Source organism: Narcine bancroftii, chromosome 7, assembly GCF_036971445.1.
Source record: "Narcine bancroftii isolate sNarBan1 chromosome 7, sNarBan1.hap1, whole genome shotgun sequence".
NCBI classification, from domain to species: domain Eukaryota; kingdom Metazoa; phylum Chordata; class Chondrichthyes; order Torpediniformes; family Narcinidae; genus Narcine; species Narcine bancroftii.
In genome coordinates, this window is record NC_091475.1 from 9549227 (window position 1) to 9576110 (window position 26884).

At 39.3% G+C, this 26884-nt stretch overlaps 1 protein-coding gene across 2 annotated transcripts in view; it reads left to right on the forward strand.

Moving 5' to 3' along the window:
- eva1c (eva-1 homolog C (C. elegans)) overlaps nucleotides 1-26884 on the forward strand; it is a 92692-nt gene that overhangs the window by 40074 nt on the left and 25734 nt on the right. For both annotated transcript variants that reach the window (XM_069888759.1, XM_069888758.1), the window contains exons 3-5: nucleotides 11815-12020; nucleotides 18123-18246; nucleotides 22514-22663. In XM_069888759.1, the coding sequence (XP_069744860.1) occupies nucleotides 11815-12020; nucleotides 18123-18246; nucleotides 22514-22663 (480 nt within the window). The remainder of the gene's footprint in view (nucleotides 1-11814; nucleotides 12021-18122; nucleotides 18247-22513; nucleotides 22664-26884) is intronic.

Genomic DNA, 26884 nt, shown 5'->3' on the forward strand with positions numbered 1-26884 from the left:
ATTAGGCATGAAGGTGGCAGACCCTATATAATATGGAGAAATGTCCAAGTGTTCATATGAATAAGAAATCAGACATTTAGAGCTGCTGGAAAACCATCAGCTCGGTGAAAGACGCTCATTGGTCTGTCTGAAACCCGTTTCTCTTTCAGCACATGGTCTGGGAATGCTGCTGACTGGACATTCCAGCCTATACGAGGAGTGCTGAGAGAGGCACAGAGGTTTGGCGCATCCAACATGAGGGTACTCTGGGGAGGACCACAGTCTGTAGCCCTCCCACTACCAGGCTGAGACTCAGGGGAAGTCCCTCAATCATTACAGAGGGCAGAAGTGAAGCGACAAGGTTCCACAGTGATGGTGATGTTGTAAATGGAATTGAATGTAACAAGGCCCAGGGATGGGAATGTGTGGATATGAAAGTAACGGTTTTCACTTTGTAAATAATTTATCCCCATTTTTGGGAGAAAAAAAGAATGAAACGGCCAATTATTATTCAGCAGATGAATGACTTGTAAATAATAGTATTCAGAGGGAATACTTACCATCATGCCAGTGGGGTTGGTCTAAGACAGGTCGTTGGAGATACTTACTTATAGGAACTCAAAACTACTTACTAATTCCACCTCGACCCCATTGTCCCATCGATATTGCATTCTACTCCTCTTACTGAAGTTTGTGACTAACTCCTTAGTCTTTCTGACATTGAGGGAAAGGTTGTTGTCCAGACACGTAGACATCTCCTTTCTGTATTTCGCTACGTCGTTTGCGATCCAGCCTGCATCTGTAGTGCCATCTGAGAGTTGATAGGTGGAGTTCGAGTAATGTTTGATTCTGCAGCCATGGGGTATAATCGGGGATTGAGACTTCAGCCTTGCCAGTTATTGTTATTGAGAGTGATTGTGGAGGATGGCCTGTCTCCAATTCTCGCTGATTGTGATCTGCTGGTTGGGAAGTCAAAGATCCAATTGCAGAGGGGTTGCTGAGCTAAAGTCCTGGAGTTTGGGCATGAATTTGGAATATGTTGTTGAAGGCAGAGCTATAGTTAATGAATAGTAATTTGACACAGATACCCTCGTTGTCTCGATGTTCTCGGACTCAGTGGATGGTCAGGGGAATGATATCTGCTGTGGCTCTGTTGTAATAATAGGTGAATTAAAGTAGGTCAACGCTGCCTGGGAGACCAGCACTTCTAGGCTGAAAAGCATTTTTTTTTCCAATAACTGTCAAACTTGAACCTTCCCTGAGAAAATGCAGTTAAAGAAGTCTATTATCTTCAGTTTAGAAGACTGAGTGATGATTTCATATAGATTAGAGACCATTTTAACAGTCTACTTCTCAAGATACAGCAATTTTCACAGTCTACTTCTCGAGATACAGCAATCTCAAGATAATGTCATCATTCAGAATATGAATATCTTCCATATGAAAATAAGAAATACAATTTGTAAATCTTTGAAATGTGCTACCCTAGAAGGAAGAGGATGTTCATGAAGTATATTTAAGATTGAGATTACTTAATTTTTCGACACTTTTGCTTAATTTTTGGATACATTTTGGACACAATTATTGAATGCCAGAGCATGCTTGAGGAAAATATAGGCTACTCTTTAATTTTGTAATTTCTTAAATAACAGTTGAAACTGAACAAAGTTCAAGTTTATTGTCACATGTATTGTGGTACAGTGAGAAATAGCAGTCCAGTTAGTCAACTTACACATAGTACAGCAGTAAAATCATTGTACAGGTTATCCACCGCTCTGTGGTCCAGCAACTCCCATGGTCTGGCACGATTGAATCTGCTGCTGTTAGTACAAACTCCTTATAGACGGCACAGGACTTGAACCATGGTCCCAATCGCTGGCGCTATAAAGGCGCTGTGCTAACCACTACACTAACCGTGCCACCCTTCAGTATTCTTTCCTGTTTTAATAAGGGATCCCCTTAGGGGTCAATTTCTGTTTTCTGGCATTTTCTGTGGTCAATGGCCAGGTCCAAACATTGCCAGATTAAAAGTGTACAACCTGCATAGAGTTCAGAGATCAGTTAATACAGAACAAAGAAAACATTATTTTCCAAGTGTGTGGTTTGTTCAGAAGTCCAATAACAACAGGAAAGAAACTGATCTTAAATCAGGTAGTATCATGACATTCTTAATCTTCCGATTCTTCTCAGTGATAGGAGTACAAAGATATGGGTGGAATGGTACGTGTCTTTTAATATGTTGGCTGCTTTTACAAGACAGTGAGAAATGTCAATAGAGAGGAGGAGGTTTGTGTGATGGTCTGAATTGAATTCAAAATCCTCTGTACTTTCTCACAGTCTTGAGCAAGCCAGTTCCCTTACCATGCAGTGATGTATCCTGATAGAATTGTTTCCATGGTATATTTGAAGAAATTGTTCAGGGTTGCAAGTGACCTGCCAAATTTCCTCAGGCTTTTGAGAAAGTAGAGGTGCTGATGTGCTTTTTGTTTTGGTCATTGCATCAGTATAGATGGACCAGCATAGGTCACTGGAGATGTTAACTATCTCCTCCTCAGCACAGTTAACGTAAACAGAGGAGTGAGCTCCATTCCTCTTCTGGAAGTATATGACCAGCTTCCTGGTCTTCCTAGCATTGAGGGTGAGGTGGTTCTCCTGCCATCTGTCTCCTTTCTATATATATTGTCTGCCAGAATACAAGTCCTTTCTTAATTTTCTTTGAGTATACTGAAAGGTGAAATTAGATTCATATAGCTTCTGAAATGGTATTGAATGGATCTGAAGCAGAAAACTCATGATTGATTACAACAAATGGGACCTTGAATCTGCAGGGCACATCATTTAGTTTTAGTTTTAATTCAGACTAAAAATAGCTTTCCACTGATCCAATATCTAAAACCCAGCAATGTAAGGCAGAGGTAATGTCAGATTTCAGATCTTTTAGCCAGATGAAATTAATTTAGAACAATATTTTCGTGTACTTACCAAATATTCTTCCTAAGTAAGGTTAGCCTTATGCCAGTGGTTTTCAAACTCACGTTTCACCTGAAGCATTCCCTATGCCATTAGTGTTCTCTGTAATTAGTAAGGGATTACTTAAGATGGTCGGTGAGTGGAAAGAAAAAGTTTGAAAACCACTGTTTTAATCGTACCTCATTGACTCGCTATGTACATGGTTTCATAACTCCAAAGGAAATGGGCTGATGACAATTTTTCTCAAGCAAAATATTTCAGTCGCAATTGGGTCTAGAGCAGTGATTCTCAACCTTCCCTTCCCACCCACATCCCACCTTAAACAGTCCCTTACTAATCACAGAGCACCGATGGCATAGGGATGACTTAAAGTGGAATGTGAGTTTAGGGGGGCAGTTTGAAAACCACTGGCTTATACCAACACAGAACACACAAACTGGTCCAGCACACCACTCTAAATGATGTGGCAAAGAGAGAGAACTAGCATCTTACTGAGCCTCCAAAAAGGTTCAATATTTAGGTGGACATTTTGATTTAAACCTGGATAATCAGCACTCGATATCAATATGATGAAGGAGACACAAAAGACTGCAGATGCTTGAATCTAGATCCAAAAACAAACTGCTGAAGGAACTCGGTGGGTCTGACAGCATCCTTGGGGAGAATTATGCAGTTGGCATATTGGGGTGAAACATTGCTTCAGTCTTGAAACAGGGTTCGATCCAAAACATCAGCTGTCCAATTCCCTCCAGGGATTCTGACCAACTCACTGATTTCCTGCAGAACTGTGTTTTTGCTCAATGTAGTAAAATTTTGTTCTATTTTTAAAAAAAAGCTCGTCTCAGTCCAATTTTACAGCATACATATTATTGCAAAACTTACAACATCAAAATTACACACTCCCAATTCTATGAAGATTGTTGTATTTAATTTTGTAATATGTTATTTTAATGACGCAAAAGAAATATTTGTCATTTACTCATCATAAAAATCAAATGAAGGAAAAATTAAGCTTGGGATGTTGAGGCTGTAATTCCAGACTTTGGTCTCGGCATTCTTGCTGTGGTGTGCATGCAAGTTCATCGTTGTGATGCAACCAGCTCTGTTATAGTGATGGTGGTTAAATTCAGAGCCTCAAGTGACGTTGATCATGGCTTTTGATCATACGTCTCAGTAAATATTGAGAAAGTTGCATCTTGAAGATTAAAGTTCTCAGAACTGATCCAGCCGTTCCTATTTTGAGAGCTGTCGATTAGTAGGAGTTGATACAAGGCTGATACACTGGAGAATGAAGATTGTGCTTCCTGAACATTTTTGGGTGTATTTTATGGATTTTTGGCTGCTGGTTGTGAAAATGACCTTTAAAAATTCCTACCACATACTCGGGTTTTTTTTAGTTAAAATTTATTCTTGTGATTTCCTGTCATATTTTAAGTCTTCTAGTATATTGGCCACAAAGCAAGCTGCTTTGGGCATACACTCAGTGCAGGAGCTATGCAAATGTTGTTTTAGGCCTGGGCGTGCTTTGTCAGGATAGATGCAGACAGACTATAAAAGCAGCTCACATATACAATACTGTATATGATGTATATGATACTCCATCACTGATGGAGATTGAATGCATGCTGAGGCACAGGTTCTTCTGGCAATAGCATAGTGAGTGTACTTAACAATAGCATTTATTGTCTTCAGGAAGATTCAATACCGTAGAAATGTCTCATCAATGTCACATCAACCGTGATACATTCTGTTACTGATGCCCAGTAAAATAACTTGAGGGGCGGAGTCCCTGATTTACAGGCTTTTATTCACAATGAACAGGAGCCGTGACCCAGGCTTTCTGGGGGAAGGGTCAAGGGGTTAGAGGCTTTATACAAGGTCAAAGAGGGAGGGGCCACAGGTACAGTCACAGGACAGGGCAGAGCCAGCAGTTTCTGGAATACAGCAGTTCAGCACAGTTACATTTGTGGCGAGTATACACTTGAGGCTCAAAGACGTAACATGACTGCACTTCTTAAGAAAGCCTATGAGCTCTACTTTGGTTGTACTCTTGGTGACCCAGACAGACCCTGGGCTCCTCACATTTATTGTGCGACATGCAGTCAACCTGAGAGCTGGCTCAGAGGTACTATGAAGTCACTTTCATTTGCATTCATTATGCGTTTAAATGCACTAAATTCAATAAAAGTCAATTTAATGTTTCTCCAACTTCCTACTTGATCCAGCAAATCTGAAAACATCCTTGTGTTCATCTTCAAGTTGTCTATCATAATCTTCAATTTTTTTCAGGAAGCGAGCCCTTTGGAAAAAATTGCCTGTTGCATAATTGGTCAGAATTTTTTTTATCATGAAGCAAGCAAAGTATGTTATGTCTATCCAAGCCTCTGAAAGATCCTTTTGTTGTTGCAATCAGTACAATTGGCCTAAATCTGTCCATTGACGTGAGTGAAGTTCATCCAATATCTTGACAGATCTAAAGAAATATGACAAAATATGTTAGCCAGTGGTGCTTGGAGACAGTTTACCCACAAAGTAGAGGTTAACAAACATTTCGCATCTTTCCACATCTACAGATCAGCCTGGACTCCATGGTGACTGAACCAGCCTTGAACTGGCTTCTCAAGTTTAGTTGTCGTAGCAGTTTTCAACCGATTGTCAGTGGGAATGCTGAATTGATTGACATCTTCATGCAGTTTGGCGCAAAGCTAAAGGTTATCATATGAATGATTGCTAATATTTTGAGAGATCATGCAATTGAATTTGCCTTGGAGGAAAATAATCTTTGTTTTTAAGATTGGAATAACACCAATAGATATGAAATATTGTGTGGTTTGGCCAAGAATGCATTTATCTGTATTCTGCTTTTTAATCCCAATGTAGCATTGCTAATCATCTGTCAAGTATCAAGATGGTAGCTGTTTGTGTTATTTTGTACTAGTAATATTTTATTTAAGTATTTGTGAACATCAAAATCAGGACTGCCAGGGTAGGAGATAGGTTCTTCATGCAGATTGTTAAAGAGTATCCCGTAAACAAGTAAATCATCCAAAAATATTTAAAGATATTTATTTTAAATTATATCTTTCAGATTTCAGATTTATTGTCAGAGTACATACATGATATCACTTACAACCCTGAGATTCTTTTTCTGCGGCCAAGACAGAATGATCACTTGTTGGTAGTGTGAAATAACGTACACAGCATATACATGTAAACAAATAAAGAACTGTAAATAGATAACAAGGTAACAAACTAACTGTGCAATACAGAGAGAATAAAAAAAATCAATAAAGTGCACAAGTAAGAGTCCTTAAATGAGTCCCTCATTGAGTTTGTTGTTGAGGAATCAGATGGTGGAGGGGTAGCAGCTGTTCCTGAACCTGAAGGTGAGAGTCTTGTGGCACCTAGACCTCTTTCCTGATGGTAGCAGTGAGAACAGTGTGTGCCGGATGGTGTGGGTCTTTGATGATTGCTGCTGCTCCCCGATGGCAACGTTCACTGTAGATGTTCTCGATAATGGGGAGGGTTTTGCTTGTGATGTCCTGGGCTGTGTTCACTACCTTATGCAGGGCTTTACACTCGGGAGTATTGATGTCCCCATACCAGATTGTGATGCAGCCAATCAGCACACTTTCCACTGCAAATCTGTAGAAAATTTGCCAGGGCTTCTGGTGTCATACCGAACCTCCGCAAACTCCTGATGAAGCCGTGGTGCTGATGAGGTTTCCTCATGATGCCATTAATGAGTTGGGTCTAGGAAAGATCCTCTAGGATAGTGACACTGAAGAACTTAAATTTGCTCACCCTCCCCACCTCTGTTCCCCTAATGATCACTGGATTGAATACCTTTGGTTTTCTCTTCCTTTTGGGGCACCATTCAACCAAGTTTTTAATCTCCCTCCTGTATGGTGTCAAATCACCTTTCTTCAAACAACTCACTACTGCAGTATCGTCGGGAAATTTGTAGATGGTGTTATTGTCATACTGAGCCACACAGTTTTTTTTTGTATTTATGTACTTCTGTCATTATTAGGTGCTCTGTGTGTATGTGTGTGTTCCATGGTCTGGAAAAACACTGTTTCGTCTGGTTGTATATGTATAGTAAGATGATAAACAATGGGAGTGCATGGTGTGTTGAATGCTAGAGTGATTATCCTGACATATTTAATTCAATTCCTTTTTGCATGACTGACTTGAAGCAATCTCTTGGATACCACATAGCAAGCAACATAGGGACAAACATGAGTGAGGATCAACGAACTTTTCAACTGATATGCTGCTTTCACAGATGTTCCAACTAATCTCAATACCATCTCTTTCAGTGGTATTTTAAATTTCTCACCAACATTAACATGCAAGGTACCTAAAATTGAATGCTGATAAATAACAGACCGCATAATGTACAAATCAGTTGTTTCTCTGGGTTGAAAAAATGTTGAAACTATTTCCAACAATTTTTCTCATTGCCTTCCTTTGACATTCAATGGGATTACCAGTGCTGAGTACCAACATCCAGGAGTCACCGTTAGTCAGAAACTCAACTGGGCTAACCACATAAATATTGCAGTCACAGAACAGGCTGTATACTTGGTTTTGTGTGACTCGAACGTTATACAGTAAACCCTTTCTACTATCTGCAAAGCACATCAGAAGTTAAATACCCTGCAATTTCATGCACGAGTGCAGCTCCCAACAATATTCAAAAACCTCAATGCTATTCAGAAAGAACAAGGCAGCCTACTGATTGGCACCCTATTCTGCACCATAAGATTTTCATCCCTTCGTCAGTCATGGACCATGACTGCACTGCGTGCAATCAACAAAATACAGGTTTTTGATAGGGTGCTCAGATAGCATCTCTCGTATGCTTGATCTCTACTGTGAAGCAGGGTAAGAACTAAATAGTTGCATGCAATCATTAGAAAGACTCACCAGGGGCAATATTTTAAGAGTTTGATGAGAGTTGGTGTGTCACCAAAGACTTGCAAAATTCTACAGGAGAGCATTCTGACTGGTTGCATCACGGACTGGTGTGGAGGTGCCAATACACAGGACAGAATAAGGCCACAGAGAGTTGTGAACTCGGCCAGCCCCATCACGAGCATTAATCTTCACTCCACTAATGACATCTTTAAAGATGGTGTCTCAAGAAAGCATTCTCTATCATCAAGGACCCTCACCACCCAGGCCATGTCTATCAGGAAGGAGGTTCAGGAGCCTGAAGACGAATAGCCAACATTGCAAAAGCAGCTTCTTCCCCTTGCTGCCTAATGAGGGTAGTTGGATGCAGTAGGATTCCAGATCTGGAAAGTGTACAAATGTTTGAAGAAACTTCTGTTGAAGTTTTACTGGTTTGTTTCTATCAAAACCACTGGCTAAGTATTGCCTTTCATTTTTCTTAAATATTACTTCTGTTGCCAGTTACCGAACATCTTTTAGCAAAGGAAGTGAGTATTTTTTCAGGTGAGTATACCTGAGGTTCTGATTCTTTATCTCATAGATGATGCCGAAGTTGCAATCTCTTTTTTTTTCTTATCTTAAATGTGTTCCCCTTATTTTAATCTTGTCAATTGACTTGTTCTTCTGTACATTTGCATCGGGTAGCAAAGCAGGCAGATGCTGTTTTTGTGATAACTTTCTTTGATCAGGATCTATTGTAATGCTTGAATAAATATGTAATTCTGCTGGTAACAGGCAGACCAGACTGTTTGTTTGAACCTGTGCAACGATTATCATCAGTCATAGCTTCGTGGAACTACAAATGCAAGCTATTCATGATGTCCCAGCTTTATCGGTGGATTATTTTTGTACAGAGATAAATAAACATGAAAGAGCAGCACCGTAGAGCAATGGAACATTTTTATTTTGCAAAGCAGCAGAGGTGGAAAAAGCACGAGACTGTTATCTGAAATGAAATGCCACAGATTCCTCCTGTATGAAGAGAGCATTCTAAGCTGAGCGAGTAAAACATATCCATAACCCAACAGATCAATTTTTAATCCTGGAGAGGATTCTGTTACGTTTTGGGCTTCGTAAAAGCAGCTAGACATCATTGTAAATGTCTTGTAGCTGTTCCTTAATTAGAGGATCACTGGAACCGAGAAGTTATTGTCAGAGGACATCACATTCAGCCCTAAGATTTGTTTCCCTGCTGGCCATGCAGAATTTCTAGTAGGTTGTGGGACTAGAACTGCTATCATTCTCGGACAAAAGATATCAATGGAGTTTGAAAGAATCGGTAGGAATGTAGAAAGGCGTTGAAACTTGTTCAGAACGTTAATACCCAACGTGACATCTGTGTGAAGTGGTCAAATTCAAACTACTCTGTGACTGTTTGATGTGTGAGGGGGAAAAAAATAGATATTAGATATGATTGTCCTATCTCACTTGTCCTAGGAAGCAATTAAAAATTTCTATAATTTCTCCATACAATCAAAGTGCCTTTTGCCTAACGATACAACTCTATACCCCATACCGAAGGCCTCAAAGCTCTTCATTTTTTCCTTGACAATAGACCAACCAGACCCCCCCCCCACCATCACCCTCTGGCTGGCAGAACTTGTCCTCACGCTCAATAACTTCTTTGACTCACCTCTCTTAAAAAAATCCACCTTGAAGAAGGGCTCAGGCCCAGAACATTGGTAATGTATCTTTACCTCCCATGGATGCTGCGAGACTGGCTGAGGTCCTCCAGAATTTACTGTGTTTTGACTAGCACTTTCAGGTAAGTTTCTTCAAAGGTGTATATTTGTGCATGCTTTATTTTATGTACTTTTCGTACATTTTAAATATTAGTACCACCCCTTAACTATTCAAAACTTTATTATTTTTACAAGGATTACCAGCAATGATGGTAAAAAAACACAATTTTAAATACACTATATTAAGAGACACAAGGGATCTGGGTTTAGTGTAAGAAAATGAGATGTCATGATTGTTGAAAGATGGAGAAGGAATGTGGAACTGAATGGCTTACTCCTGCTTCCATTTCTTGTGTTCTTATTGAGAGTGTTGATAAATAATGGTATATAGTGAGCCAAGTTTGTGGTTGATACAACAGTATTTGGCCTCATTAGCACCAGTGATGAGTTATTTTATAGAGAGGAGATTGGGTGGCTTGTAAAATGCTAAGAGAACAACAACCTGCGTCTCGAAGTGGACAAGACAAAGGAGATGATTGTCGACCACTCTCCATAATTTATCAATGGTTTAGCCATGGAGGGTGAAGAGTGCATAGTTTCTTGGTGTGCATATAAAGGATGACCTCTCCTAGACCCTCAAAACCTCCTCATTCGTCAGGAAGGTGCAGCAGCACCCTTACTTCCTAATGAAGTTGAACAGGGCAAGGCTAATGTCCCTCATCTTGACAACATTTCACAGGACCACAATTCAGAGTGTCCACACTGACTCCATCATTGTGTGGTCTTTTGGCTTGGCTTCGCGGACGAAGATTTATGGAGGGGGTAAAAGTCCACATCAGCTGCAGGCTCGTTTGTGGCTGACAAGTCCGATGCGGGACAGGCAGACACGGTTGCAGCGGCTGCAGGGGAAAATTGGTTGGTTGGGGTTGGGTGTTGGGTTTTTCCTCCTTTGCCTTTTGTCAGTGAGGTGGGCTCTGCGGTCTTCTTCAAAGGAGGTTGCTGCCCGCCAAACTGTGAGGCGCCAAGATGCACGGTTTGAGGCGATATCAGCGCACTGGCGGTGGTCAATGTGGCAGGCACCAAGAGATTTCTTTAGGCAGTCCTTGTACCTTTTCTTTGGTGCACCTCTCTCACGGTGGCCAGTGGAGAGCTCGCCATATAACACGATCTTGGGAAGGCGATGGTCCTCCATTCTGGAGACGTGACCCACCCAGCGCAGCTGGATCTTCAGCAGCGTGGACTCGATGCTGTCGACCTCTGCCATCTCGAGTACTTCGACGTTAGGGATTGTGTGGTATGGTAATAGCAAAGCATCGGACCGGAAGTCAATTCAGAGGATCATGAAAACAGCCCAGAAGATCACTGGGGTCTCCCTTTCCTTTATTAATTAAATCTACCCAGAGTCTTTCCTTAAATAGGGCTCAAAGAAATTATAGAAGACCCTTTCTATCCAGCAGACAGTATCTTTGATCTACTACCCTCAGGAAGGAGGTACAGGAGCATCAAAATCAGGACGGCCAGGCTGGGAAATAGTTTCTTCCTGCATGCTATGAGATTGATGAACAGTATCCTCTAACCAAATAAATAATGGCAAAATACTTGTATACCGTACTTATTTTAAATTACATCTTTTGTGTATATATGTGATTATTATGTATTGTGTGTGTCTGTGCACTGAGGTCTAGAGAAACTGCTTCATCGGGTTGTATACATGCAGTCCAACTTGCTGTACATTGCACACCTTAGTGCTCTCTGTCATGTTGCTGTAAAGGTGTTTTTCTAGCTAAGTATAAATTGGATGAATTTATTTGGCTTTAACAGCACTAAAAATGCTTTTTGCGTCACGTGGAATTCTTAGCAGTCACTAAAATCAAAGATTATCTGGCTTTTGGCAACGTGGCTAAAAATAACACTTGATTTGGTGATGATAAAATTAGCGAATGAATGACAAAGAAATGGAAGAAAAGGTATTGCGAATGAATTCCTCAGTATCTGATTGCCTTACTCTCACTCCTTCAGTCAAATTGTTGCTGCCCAAATATTAATTATGCAATACTAACTAGTTGTATATGAAACAAAAATTAAACCACTGCCTTCCTGTTATATGATTTATCTCTTGATATTGCAATAATTGCAAATTGCACAAGTTTAGATTTCTTATCTCAACTAAAGGTTTTTTTAAAGTACTCAATGCTGCTCTGTTTTTTTTTTAATCTCCCTATAGATTATTTATCTAAAGTTTTACGTAGCCACACAGTACAAGCTTGTGATGGCAGCCACCTAAAACTGCATTGTCCTCGAGATACAACAATAAGTATACAGTCAGCATTTTATGGGCGCAAGGTGCCAAGTTCCCTTTTGTGTCCCAACGTAAATCGTGGAAACACAGTAGAAGAAAATCTAAACTGCACAGCACCAACCACTTTACAGGTAGGACAAGAAATTATTAGGTGCATGTTACTGTTCCAACAATGTGACACAAAACTAACAATGAGAGTGGCAAATATATTTGTGCAACTTTAAGTTAGAATTATGTTCTTGGGTGAACCAAATTGTGTGTGTATTAGATTAGATTAGATTCAACTTTATTGTCTTTGTGCCAAGTAAAATATAAAGCCATTGAGATACAATTCGCATCCAACCAGAAGTTCAAAAATAGTGCTATATACAAATAACTATGTGCAAATAAAAACAAGTGCGCTCAGCAAGCAAACAATTCTAAAAGTACTGACAGTACAATGTGAGTGCAGGACCACTCAGCGCTGGGATTTAAGGTTCCGGAGCCACAGCCTCTTGGGATAAAAGCTCTTCTTGAGCCTGCTGCTTCGACAGCGAAGCCTCACGTAGCACCTACTAGATGGAAGAAAAGTAAAAAGTTTGGGTGTGATGCATCCTTGATGATGCTCTTCACCCTGCCCAGACAGTGTTTCCGATAGATGTTCTCACTGGTGGGCAATTGGATGGCGAATATCCGCTGGGCAATTTTTACCACCTGCTGAAGTGCTTTACAGTTTGATTGAAGACAATTGCCATACCACACTGAGATGCCAAAGGTTAATATGCTCTCCATGGTACAGCAGTAAATAAAAGCACTTTTTTTTGATCAGGATGGAGGAGTTCAGGGACAAGATGAGATCATCAGAAATGTACCAAGGAATTTGAAGCTTGATACATGTTCCACCACAACTCCATTGAAGTAAATAGAGACATGAGTGCGGCTTCCAGCATGCCTGAAGTGCACAATGATCTCTTTGGTCTTCTGAATGTTGTTGTCGACAGACCACACAACCAGATGCTGGACCTCATCACTATAGGCAGTCTCATCATCCCCTCTGATCAGGCCATGTGTCATGTGAACTTGATTATGGAATTTGAACCATCTATAGGAACACAGTCATAGGTGAAAGGGGAATACAGGAGAGGGCTCAGCACACAGCCCTGGGGCATGCTGGTGCTCAAGGTGAGAATGGAAGAGAAGAGATTGTCTAACTTAACAGATTGGGATCTGTTAGTCAGAAAGCTGGAATGGAAGAAAAGGTTTTTTTAACAGTGCTTTGCACATTTTGGACGTGGACTATCCAACTGAAGATTCAGAGTTAGAAATTCTTTACTATATAAAGACCCATATTGGAGAGGACCTAAAAAAGTTCATGACTTCAGTGGATTAATATTTAGGCACAGATGATGTACAATGTATTGTTTATGTTAGGCTTAATTTGTGTGGTTCTATTTAAAATACTCATTTACACGAGTCATATGAGAAGTTCATTTTTTAAATGCATAATCTTCATTGGTGGTGTGAATTTTTCAACTAGTGGTGACAATCTAGATGCAGATTTACCATCAGGTGACTTATGAGGACAAGCACATGCACCTTTAGCAAGGCCATAGTGATGAGCATTGGTTTAGACCACCCTGGAAAACAAGGAAGTGACTTATTTTAGACATGGATGGCTTCAGAATCATCTGAGAAGAATCAAGTCAGGAGTGTGCAGCTGGGCTCCAATGCAGAGGCCCAGGTTGGAATAAGCTCTTTTATGTGGTAACAATGCATATTTCTACCTTTGAGGTCTGCACCATTTATGCATTCATGTTAGGAAGTCACAAGCGTGGTATCACTGGTCTTCACAAGGCAATTGATGTAACTACATAGACCCATGAGTTCCACTTGAAACCTATCATTTATTTCTGTGGTCCACACTCAGATGCATTGAATTTTAGATATACCGTGAAAACCCCAATACCCAATGGGGGATTGGTAGATGCTGGATATGAAAATTTTCCAGTTGCTTGGGACTCATTCTTACAATGCCTAACACACCAGGATTAAGAATAAAAAGTTTAAAAGACAAAAGACAATGCAAAATGTCAAGTAATTTGAAAATTATCTGTATAGTCATCTTTAATTATGTAAAGTTAACTGTAATTAAATAATTCCCATAATTTACAAAATTTAAATTTGAACCCTGGTCTCTGGCCCTGTAACAGCAATGTGTGAACCGCTACATTAACCATGCTGCCACCATAAATAAATGTCTCCCCCAAGTTTACAGATAAAACCTGTGGTGAAATCACTATTGTACATATTTCTCATGTGTAAATAACATGACCTTTCCTGGCTGACCCTGCTCTTACTGGCCGGTTCCTGACTCCTCTCCCTTTCTTCCCCATAAAGGCTGTCATGCCACAAGCCTGTCCCCAGCTGAGTCCGGCTCAGTGCGAGCAACCAACAAAGGGATGCTGTCCATCTCCTGCAAATAAAAGCCTTCAGTTTTGGCAACTTTCAGTCTTTGTGTAATTGATCATGTGTCAAAGCCTTACTAATATACTAATAAAGATAAAGATTTTTACTAAGCAGGGTGTGAGCCTCTTACTAAGACTTTTACTAAGCAGGCAGCCAACGGTGAGCAGCACCAACCAGCTCTTCATCCTGGGTGACACCATTTTCTTTCAAGCACAACTTTACTCAGAAACTGCTACAAGCAAAACACAACCAAGACACTCCACTGGCTGAATATTTGTTCCCATCCTCACAAAAGGTTTATATGTTACTTCAGAGAACATATTACTTTTATAATTTAAAATTTAAAATTTTTATTCTTATTAATTTTATTTATTTATCCCTGCCATCTGCCTGTCTATCCATCCATCCACCCATTTATTTATTTATTTGCCGGTTGCTTGAATTCTGGATAACGGGAATTTTGCTGTAGTTCTATGTCAGAACTAAAACAGCCGTTGAATTTGTCCACTGTCTTTTCCATTATTTGGTCTGCACTATTTCTCTTCTGCCAGGTTTACCAATTGCCAGCATATTTTCCCATTATAATTGTAAACATTAATCTATTTTAAAAGCTCAAAATAACAAATGAAACAAAATATCTGGGAAAACCTCAATCAAGTGGAAAGAGAAATGAGTTAAAATTTTGAGTTGATTCACTTCCATCAGAACAAAGAAAAAAATTATATAGTTTATCCAGAATTTGCACTTTTAATTCAGGATAAGAATACTCAAGCCCAAAATATTTCAATCTAAATATAGGTCTAATAAATGCGATATAACTTATTGTGGTGGTACACCACCAGCCTACTGCAGGGGGCAACCTCTGTACCTGCAGGAGTGTAAGGAGACAGGACAACATCTGGCCGGCTGTCAATCAGTCGGCCTGAATGGATCAAGCCCCACCCGGTCGGGTGTCAATCACCCTCCGGGATATAAGCCTGCGCCGGCCTCCCGAGGCCTCACTCAGAGTTGCTGCAGCCACAGCCAGCCTGGCTCTGTGGAAGTCTTTGTGGATTAAAGCCTGTTGTACAGTCTTTATCTTTCTGTGTGTCTGATTCTGGCTAACAGTGCACTACACTTATCATAAATTTGCAGCATTATACAAGCTGTTTTTCTGCTGTTGATTGGATGTAGCCTGTTCAAGGTGTTCTGTTCATCTCTTAGTAATTTACTTGCTGTATAGATGCATAAGGAATAAAGGATTTAATTTATATGGTTTTTTTTTTGCTGAAGATTAGGTGGTCAATAAGTGACTCAGTAAAGAAGTTAAAGATTATGATAGGTTAGGATTAAATAAAAGTACCATATAAATTCAAAGCTTGAACTTCAAAAGAGTTTCAAACGTTCTAAAAGTCGAGTTGAACATGAATTAGCCAGGAGGGAAAAAAAAGAGCCAGGCTTATGCTGCCTTCTATTTCAGCCTGCAATTTTCTGGTCTTGCATGGAGCTGCCAGCATTTCACAGCAGGAGTTCCATTAAGCTTTGGAACTCCCATTCGACTGAAGAAGCCCTGAATTTACTGTCCAGCCATGCTAAGTGTTTCCTGTTTGCCCTTTTGCTGTGATGAAATGGCAGAGCTTCACCTTGCTGACAGTACATTTATACTTGAGAACTCATTCTCAAATCCTCTGCCAAGTTGAAATGTAATGAATTATTCATTTCTAAAATATAAAAACTGCAAGTATTTATTAGTCGACCCTAATTGTCCTGCAGAAAGTAGTGGTGAGCCATCTTCCTGAACAACTGTGTTTTTATGCCGAGGAACAGGAGATTAGGTGACAATATAAGAATATCAGGAAGTTAAAGTGGCTGCATAGTTTGTGCTTTGAAGAGTAACTGCAAAGTGCTAGTACTCCCTTGTGTCTGCTGACCATGTCCTAGGTGGTGGAGATTTCTGGTTTGGGAGATGCTGTTGAAGAAACCTTGCTAATTTTCTAAACAGTGCACCTTTAGTGATAAAGTGAAATAGCACGGTGATACTGCAGTTGGTGTTTCCCATTCACAGCTCCAGGAACTTTGATTTAATCTGACTTTAGATACTGTCTTTGCAGTGTTTGTATGTTGATCAGGATGTGTCAGAGAGAATAATTTGCACGGATGCAGGGAAATGAGGAAAGAACGAGACAAGGTTAGTGGAATTGCTCCCCTAGCAGTCAGTGTGGAATGGCCTCCTTTAACGTTTAAGTATAAGATGAAAATTTGGAGAGGTAGATGTGGTGCCAAACAATTAGGCTGCTTTGCATTAGATACATACAAAATGTCCACCTCTCAATCACAACCAGATTCATATACAAAAACAAAGAAAAACTGTAGATGCCAGATTCTTGAGGAGACCAAGAATTGCTGGAGAAATTCAGTGGACCACACAGCATCCATTGTTCTGTATTCTTTTCTTGCTTAAAAGGATGGATATTATTTACTGAAGTGAAAATGATCTACATCTTTGCAAAGTAGGAACAACAGCTTGTATTCAGCTTCAGCAGTCTTCAAGCAAATGGCATCGGTATCTACTACTCCAATATCTGTTAACCCCATCCATCAGTCTCTCTTGTTCCCTCATAATTCCCTCCCTTCATCCAGCTCCTCATCCCCTTCCCTTCCTATCTTTCTTAGCCCCCTACCCTTTCCACCATCACTTCTCAGCTTCGTTCTCTTCTACCTGACCACATGTATCCATCCATCACCTCTTTCCTGTTAGCCTGTGCTCCTCCCCTTTCCCATCCCCCCTCCCACACTTTTTTTTATTTAGGCATCTGAGGAAGGATTCAGGCCCAAAATGTTGACTGCCTTTTACTTCTTATGAATGCTGGGTGACCAGCTGAGTTTTCCCAGGACTTTTGTGTATGGCATCTTTCCCACTACATTTTCCTTCCTGCTTTAAGCATTCTAAGATGGAGATAAAGCATCGATGGAAGTCAGAAAGAAATTTAAATACAATTCACCGTATGTTGGTGGGATTTGAAGAGAGCTGGATTTGACAAGATGGAGAAAAATGAAACTTGGTTCAGAAACCATTGGCCTAGAAACAGAGCAAGGAGGTAGTGATTTCAAAGCAAACTAAAAAAGCTTGAAAGATTTTGTTTGTCACATCATGAAGACTGGTTGTGTGCTAATAAAACCAAGGGCATTAGGTCCAGGTGAAGAAACTGTAAATTTTTAGAGAGAAGGCAAATTGAAATTACTTTGGACTGATGGGTGGGTCAAATAGAGCCTTCTGACTATTCATACCCATGGAGGAAAAACGAGATTTAGAATGAGGAGAAATTGAAGCTCGTGAATCAGGACCTAACCATGTGCAGGGATAACTTTAAAATAGAGACTAAAAATAAAAGTGAATTTTTTTTCAAACAAAATAATAGATAATGGGGATCTAAATGGCCTGAAGCATCAGAGATTAGCATGGTGGCATTTGATGGCATTACAGGGACATTTTGTATGTGAACTTGCTGAATGAAGTGGGTTGCCAGCAATACACCAATTCTAATTCCAGGTTTAATTATTTAAACGCTGCTCACAGTCAAAGTGATCTTAATCATTGTTGCCAAAATAGAATGATGAGTGTACTGTGTAATTGTTGCTCGATTAGACTAAGACTTTGAGATTATTACTCTTTTTTATTGTATATTTTAACAAAGTATTAATGCTGCTTTATTGTGAAAACTAATTGGATGATATTTTAAATCTAACAGTAATGTGTGGCTTTTTATTTCTGAAACATGGCTTTTTTTTTTAACTTACATTCTTGCCAGAAAATACTGGATGAATGCCAGGACCAGCAATTTTGCCAGCTCCCTGTGAACAGACAAGTTTTTGGACTTGACCCGTGTCCAGGCACCAGCAAATACCTCATTGTTTCTTATAAATGCAAGCCCAGTAAGTAATACTTTCACAGTTAATGAACATTAGGCAGGCCCTTCAGTTCACATTCAAGAGTGAAAAGTGGAGATTAGAATATTTTGCATATAATAGACATAATTAAAGCTTTTATTATTCATAGTTAATTTGTGGTAATCTGTTTATTTTCACTTTGTCCTTTGAGCAATCCCCCAATTCAGATTTTAATATTATTATTACTTATCAGTCAATGCAATAGTTTCTATTTTAAGTTGTTCTTTTAATTTCATCATGGCAAGAGAATGTATAGATTATGAATTTGGCACTCAAATTTAATTGCCTAATATGTGACAGTATTCTGATTGGAAATATATTCCATGATCAGTTCTTGATGGGAAGGTTAAATGGTTCGTGTGATGATATTCTTCACAACAATAATTAGTGGTAATGGGGTAATCTAAAATATATTTGTGCACGTATGTCTGTTTGTTTGTCTGTTCTCCATGCAAATCAATATAGAGCACTCTAGAAATGTCCAAGGAGGTTCAGTTGGGGTTCATTTGATGTTGAATGTCATGACCACATTGAATTTAACCTTTAAGGTCATATGATGTTCAAAGTGTTTTTTTGACCAGCTTGTACTGACTTACATAACTGTTTACTATAATTGTGGTAACATTTGATGCTGAATGTCATGACCACATTGAATTTAAACTTTAAGGTCATATGAAGTTCAAAGTGGGTTTTTTTTGACCAGCTTGCAGTGACTTACAGAACTGTTTACTATAATTGTGGTAACATTTGATGCTGAATGTCATGACCACATTGAATTTAAACTTTAAGGTCATATGAAGTTCAAAAAAAATTGAAATTGCATCAGGGACACCTCAGTTAATTACAGTGCTGTGCATAAATGTACATTAACCCAGTTCCATATGCCTGAGCTTCGCCATGTCCATCAACGAATCCCAAGATCAGACGTTGAAGGTAGCTGGACTGCAATTGGAAGAGCCCTGCTTTTCCCATGGACAGCTAAGAACATTGTATATTGTGAAGCCTTTAAATGAGAATTGTTTGTCTATGTTTTGCCAGAAGTCATCTTTATTTGAACCATACATCTCCATTACAAAGAATATAAATGTTGTGTTTGGGAAAAAAAATGTATGCAGAATTACCATGAAGTTTTTTGGTTATTTTGTTTCAACCACGTAGTCAACAACTGAGTGTTTTATTTCCCGGGCAACGTCAGGTATCCTGCTAATATATAGAGATCCTGGCTAGTCAGCATCGATCTTCTATTTCACCATGTTCCAATTGTGGTGCAGCTTTCTACCCAACGTAAAGAAAACACAAACTTTGTTCTTTATTGCAGTGCACAACTCAGCAGGTCACGCAGCATGTGTAGAAAGCAAAGGAAAATAACAAACCTTTTGGGCCTGAGTCCTTCGTCAATGTATGAGCATCCCCTTGTCAATTCTCATAATTTTTCTCTTCTGCCCTCCCGCCCATGTCCACCTATGACCTCTTGCCTGTTGGTCTATGCTCATCCCCCTGCCCCTTCACTCCTCTCCCCACCTTTTTATTCAGACATCTGCGTATTTTTTGCTAATACCCTGTTAAAGGGCCCAGGCCTGAAACATTAATTACGTCCTTTTGCTTCCAATAGACACTGCATGACTACTGAGTTTCTCCAATACTTTTGTACATTGCACAACGATCATATTATCTGCAGACTCTCCTGTTTAATTTTGATCTCTATTATCTACTGTACATGAAGCTGGGGATGGAGAGCTCTTTTAGAGCGGTCTTTTTGTCCTTCTCCGTAAACCCTTTGTTTGAATCTCACCTTGCTTAAGTGCATCCCAAAGTTGATTCTGACTCAATTAATGCTCTCTCTATTCCGAAAAAACAGCCTCTGAGATCACCCTTCAAGGTACTGCTGTAAGTAATCCTGTCTTCTCTGAATAAGATATTCAGTACCAGTATATTTCTGTTGGTTCATGACCATTAAAGACAGGATTAACTCAGCCCCAAATTCCAGGAACAGCAAGAATAAATGTATAGTCTTGTCTGACCAGTTCTGCATCTTCTGAGTGGTGTGACTTCATTGTAGAAAATTTTTTTTTCCACTGATTAAACAGTGCTGAGAAGCAATCACAGGGGTATCTGATTCTGAGCCAACAGCCCAATAGTTGGTGCACACTGGGAACATTGTACAGTATAATATTCTGGTCATAGAAGAAATGTATAATGGCACTAAAGAAGTTGGAAAGGAATTTGTGACACTATTGACGGAATTTTAATTAGGAGCAGGCTAAGCAATTATAGGACTGGGGAGTGAGACTAACCCAAAAAAATTGTTTTGTGGTGGTCTGAACACAATGGCTGCGAGGCCCCCTTCAGTGCATTCTATAATTCTATGATTGGCAGGGTTATGATACAGGAGAGCATTAACTCAGGTCGTAGTGCATTGCACAAGTGTATGCAACTCTCTGATTGGTTAAAAATGAACAATTACCTGGGATCGGGATGGTCAAATGGAGTGGAGAAAATTGGAGATGATGTTATCCTTGATAAGATAAAGCAGGATTTTGCCAAAGTGAAATATATTGACATAGAAATAACTTGCAGATATATCAAAACACTCAATCCCAATCCATGGTGTTATGGGATGTCAAGAATCAGTATCGAGTCCACGCTGCTGAAGATCCAGCTGCGCTGGATGGGTCACGTCTCCAGAATGGAGGACCATCGCCTTCCCAAGATCGTGTTATATGGCGAGCTCTCCACTGGCCACCGTGACAGAGGTGCACCAAAGAAAAGGTACAAGGACTGCCTAAAGAAATCTCTTGGTGCCTGCCACATTGACCACCGCCAGTGGGCTGATAACGCCTCAAACCGTGCATCTTGGCGCCTCACAGTTCGGCGGGCAGCAACCTCCTTTGAAGAAGACCGCAGAGCCCACCTCACTGACAAAAGGCAAAGGAGGAAAAACCCAACACCCAACCCCAACCAACCAATTTTCCCCTGCAACCGCTGCAATCGTGTCTGCCTGTCCCGCATCGGACTTGTCAGCCACAAACGAGCCTGCAGCTGACGTGGACTTTTTATCCCCTCCATAAATCTTCGTCCGCGAAGCCAAGCCAAAGAAAAGAATCAGTACTGTTTCCATACATCACTAGCCATTGCAGTTTGCTTTATGAATATATAGATTGCCTATTGGGGTGGAATTTATTTGCACTTTGCAATTAATGTTGCAAAGTGTAAATATCTGAAGCACTGTTTACAATATTTCAATAGTAAGAATTTTCTATACAACATCTAACAAAGTTGCAGGAGCAGCCCAGCAGATTCATTGGTTCTTTTAACAAAAGGTGAGAATGAAGAAAATATTTACTGCATTTAATCATTTGATCTTTATTAGATTCTGTATGAGAGACTGCTTATGTTGAAAGAAGTCACTTAAAAATGTTGCTTCTGTAACATTTGCCAATTATTTGCAGTTGTGACAATCCAAACCACACATAGTCCATGAAATGTTATTGACATCAGAGGCTCTCCCGCATAATAGCCCATAATGTTGAAATAAAATTGAATTCTGTGATGAATTCTGTAAGAATTAAGCTTTTATTTCACCAACAATCAGTTACAACTCAAATAAAGCTATAGCCTAAGAAAGACAATAAAAATTAACTCAAAATTTCTCTCCAGGGTTGTCTCTGATAGTCTAATGATGAATTCATGAATAATGAAATGTAATTGATATTTTCTGTGTACTTATTTTCTGATAAGAAGCAGTCATGAACTGTATATTGTTTGAGACTTGTCGGTCTCCTGCTGTAACTTTGGTGGGAAGCTTTGAGATATTTATGCAATTCTCTGCAAAATTTGTTGGTTTCATACTAATGATGGGAAGTAACAGTATATGCTATTGAATTTCAGAACCTCTAACTCTAAAATCTAGGGTTTAAAGAAACAATTATTTCTATGCAATATATGTGCTAAACAGTATCCGACAGGAACTCAGTAAAAGATTATCCTGCCTGACTAACCACCTTATTTTAAGAAGTAACACCTCTCAAAACCCCCAAAATGGACTGTGTAAAAATCAATGACATTCATTCTTAAATTTTGTTTTAAAATGATTTCACAGGTGTTCCACACATAGATGGAATGAAAAGGAACAAGCTTTAGATGTAATCTATGTATAAATAGAACAAAAACTCTAATGTTCTAAGCAAAATTTCCAGATATCGTCATCATCCAGAATTGCAGCATTGATTTAACACTTTGCCTTTTCTTGCAGAAGAGTACAGAAGTAAATTAGCCTGTGAAGGCAAGGAACTTAAAATCCGTTGTAAAAACTCAGCATTGATTAACATCTATTCAGCAACATATGGTAGAATGTCAAATGGAAATGAGGCTTGTCCTTCAAACCTCAAGCTGACTGGCTTTGGTGAGTTATACAGTTCTAGCAAATTTTTATCCAGGTGTTTATTAAAAAAGAGCAACAGCTTGGTGCTTAATAGGCGTACACTATTAAAAAAAAATTGCAGATTTGAAGGATGCTGTATAAAGTCTTGACATTCTATTTTTGTTTGAAGCAATAAACTAAATTGAAACTAACCATGCATTTCAATTAAAATCCAAAATGTAAACTGAGGCCATTGAGATATTGTTTGGTTTTCTCAAGATGACTCGGTGTAGAGCGCGTCGAAAGAACCAAAGGCTTGTTGATCCAGACCAAGGCTTTTATTAACTAGAAGACTGGAGCATGTCACATGTAGGTTGACCAGTCCAGAATGACCTGGTCTGGCTCGGAGCAACCCTTTAAGACCTGCCAGTAGGAGTGGCTACGCTCTCACCCAATCATAGTCATCCTACACTACAATCTGTACATATACACATTGGTGATAGAATCTGTACTATCACACTGGGTTATCAGTAAATTGGAGCAAGTGATTCAGATAGGATATGTGTCTCTATTTAGTACCTATTCATGTATGCAGTAAAAGTCCAACAATCCAGATGCCAAAAATCTGGACCACCAGAGAATCCTGACTTCTCAAAATCTCTCAAACTTTTAAAATTTAACAGGCTTTTATGTGCATGCATGCGTAAGCACCACAGATGAATAGAAGTTGCGGATATGAGCAAATAACTTTTTTTGTACTTTGTATTTTATATGATAAAATGGTTTTTAATAAACTATCAAAATTTACCTGTTCATCTCTTCTTTATTCTCCTTAAATTTGAATTGTAAAAATAGTACTCAAGAACGCGGAATATCTAAAAATCCAGACCCAATCCCTGAGCAGTCCGGATTTCAGGTCTTTTACTGCATTATAAGAAAATTTATGTTTATCCTTCAGTGGAATTTCCTGCAGTTTCATCAACCACCATTCAGTTACTTGCTACATACAACAATGCAATGGGGTTCATGCCAGTTTCCTGCACTTGCCCAAAATGCCCAATGAATAGTCCACTACAAAATGGAGGAGATGACGCATTTGATGTGGACAGGACACCAGCATTGGTTTAATGCTGACAAACGGTGTCAGGAAGTCCAAGCTCTGGATTCAGGATACTACTCAAAATGCACGTATTGTCTTTGTGCAGAGAATGATGCAAGGTTAACAAATTCATCAGAGCCTTTTGCAGATCCTGTTCATAAATTGGCTTCCAAGTTAAATAATTCTTTAAAATTGGTAGAGTCCTTGCTAGGCAATTTGCTTTATTTGGTGTTTCTTACCAGGCTAGTGTTGTTTGTGGGTTTGATCGGACTACCAAAGTCAGGATCAATAAGTACAATTAGTTTGGTGTTAATAATTTAAATTTCTTTTCAAAATAACTTCAAACAATTTCCATCAATCTTATTATTTCAGATTTCCAACATCTTCAGATTGCTTTATTCATTATGCCATTTTGGATTGTATAACATTTTGGTAATGCATTCAAACCATTAAAAAATGCAGTTTTTTTTGTACATGCAATAACAAAGTTTTCATGAGGTTTGAACATTGAAAGAGGAAAGGATTTACAAATGCTTATTATTTGATTTTGCCCAGACATATTGTTTAAACCTAACAATGCATGTGAATAAATTTATCTTGCATGTTATACCCTATATACAGTAGATATAAATAGAAAGGCACAGCAGGCCTCCATCCACCTCTTCTGTACCAACTGGTAACCACCTACTAATCCTACATTGATCTCTTTTCTTTTATTCTTCCCACATGCCCATGAATTCTCTCCAGATTCTACCACTCTGCCACGCACCAAAGGTAATTTACAATGGCCAATTAAACTGTTCTGATCATTGCTGAGTGTCCTTGACTGGTCCATGAGGTTTAAAACTTTGTATATTTTCAATTTCCTGTATCTATTTTCTATCTGTTGATGGAATCAGATAAATATATGATATAGATGGAATGAATTTACAAGTCAGCTGTTTAATCAAAAATGAACATTTATGATCTACCAATGCAAAAAGATTAAGACACTACCATAGAGGACAGGCCAAGAAATTGGTTCAGTGTAGTAATTGATAAGGCATCTTAGCCCTTTTCCAGTGGAGATTTTGTGAAAGATCCCTTGTCCCTTGTCCTGATTTGATCCTGATGAAGCGCCAAGCTTTAAAAATATCATAAATAAAAACAGAAAATGCTGGAAAAACTCAGAAGAAGAATCTTCAATCTGAAATGTTAACTTTGCTTCTCTTTCTGCCAGACCCACTGAGTGTTTCCATCAATCTGTTGTTATTTTAGATTTCCAGCATCAGATATTTTAAATCATAATGTCGGTTGGGGTTGTATAACATTTCAGCACCGTGTTCGATTTTGAAAATTGTACTTTGTGTCAGCTGAAAGAGTGGAAAGAAAAAAACTTCATGGACTTTTCCCTGGCTGCAGGTGAAACTACAGACTGCTCAGGTGGTAGCATTTGTGTATGGTCAAACAAATACTGAAAACAGCTTGACATTTTGACAGATATGCACAATCCTTTGAGCAAGAATCCTTGGATTTTCACAAAATTTCAGAAAAGAAAGTTATTTTCTGATTAATTTTCAGCCAACCTAGATTGCAGTGAACTCGTCAGTCTGCAGTCCTCTAACTCACTCCACAGCAGATGTTGTGAACTTTGGCAGAGAGAAAGAGGCATAGGATTTTGTTTTGCAAGTTGGTTCCATTGTGAGCTTTCTCTTTTGAATTGACAAATACTGGAGGACGTAGTCTTCAGGTGAGATGGGAAAGATGTGCAAAGCAAGAGTGTCTGCAACATGCTATCAGAAAAGATGGTAAAAGCAGATACAAAAGCAACATTTAAGAGGCATTTATTCAGATGCATGGATAGGGAATAGAGGTAATACTGATAGGATTAGTTAGATTGGCAACATGGTCAGTAGAAAAGAGACAGTCCCTAAGTGGATATCCTTCTTTCTTCTGTGAAACTCAAAAACAATCGCAACAGGAGAATGCAGAAAAACAATTTTGAAGCAGAACATATTTGACAAACTTGAAAATGAAGCTCCTGGGAAAACTCACAGAGTCACAAGAAGAACCTGCTGACTGCAGAGGAACAGCACGAGCTAGAGATCAGGATTGAGTCCAGGCTGCCGGATCTATGAGGCAGTTGGCACAACCAGTGACACTACTGTGACAATCATATTATGGGAAAAAGATTTGTCAGCGCGATGTTTTAATAATTAGAATATTATCATTTTTAAATTAATTATTCTTTTTACCAAAATAACTGACTAATACGGATTCTCCATGACTAAGAAGAATTTAAAAATTGTACCTAAAATAAAATAAGCTGCCAAACATTTATTAACATTAATTATAATTCTCTGCAGTTCGAACAATTTGATCAAAAACCGAAAATGTCATATGTCTTTTTACATACCCACTACCCTTTGTGTTGCAAAAGTGTGTCCCCCCGGACCCCTTTAAATTTATTCACCCTCACTTTAAATCCCCCACCCTGTAAAAAAGACTATGTGCTTTATTGATACCCCTCATGACTAAATAAACCTCTACATCAGTTTCCACAACACCACCTCCCACCCCAGCCCACCTCAGGCGCCGAAGATCTAGGGAGAAATTTAATTTTAAAAATTTAGATATACAACACGGTAACAGTCCATTTCAGCCCACAAGTCTGTGCTGCCAAATTTATACTCAATTAACCTACACCCCCAGTACATTTCAAATGGTGTGAGGAAACCAGAACACCCCGAAGAAACCCATGCAGACATGGGGCGAATGTGCAGACTCCTTACAGACAGCACCGGATTCAAGCCCAGGTCACTGGCGTAACAGCATTGCACTATCCGCTAAGCTAACCATGCTGTGATTTCCATGCTGCTTGCTCATTCAGCACAACCATTTGTTCTAAATACATAAGGAGGAGGCCCAGATCATGAACAGCCCACGGCAGTTTGCCGAGCTGACACTGGTTAATGCTAGACTGCATCTTTTAAAGAAAGATCTATTTTTGTTTGGACTAGTTGGTCAAAGATTGAACTTGACACTCCTCAATTCACCACCCACACTTATTCACCCACTCACTCAACTCCAATACATACCTAACATTCATAAGCTTGCGCACACACTTCGCACTGCTGTAAGTCTCAAACTGAGATCTTACACAGTTATTTCAGAAAAGAATTGCT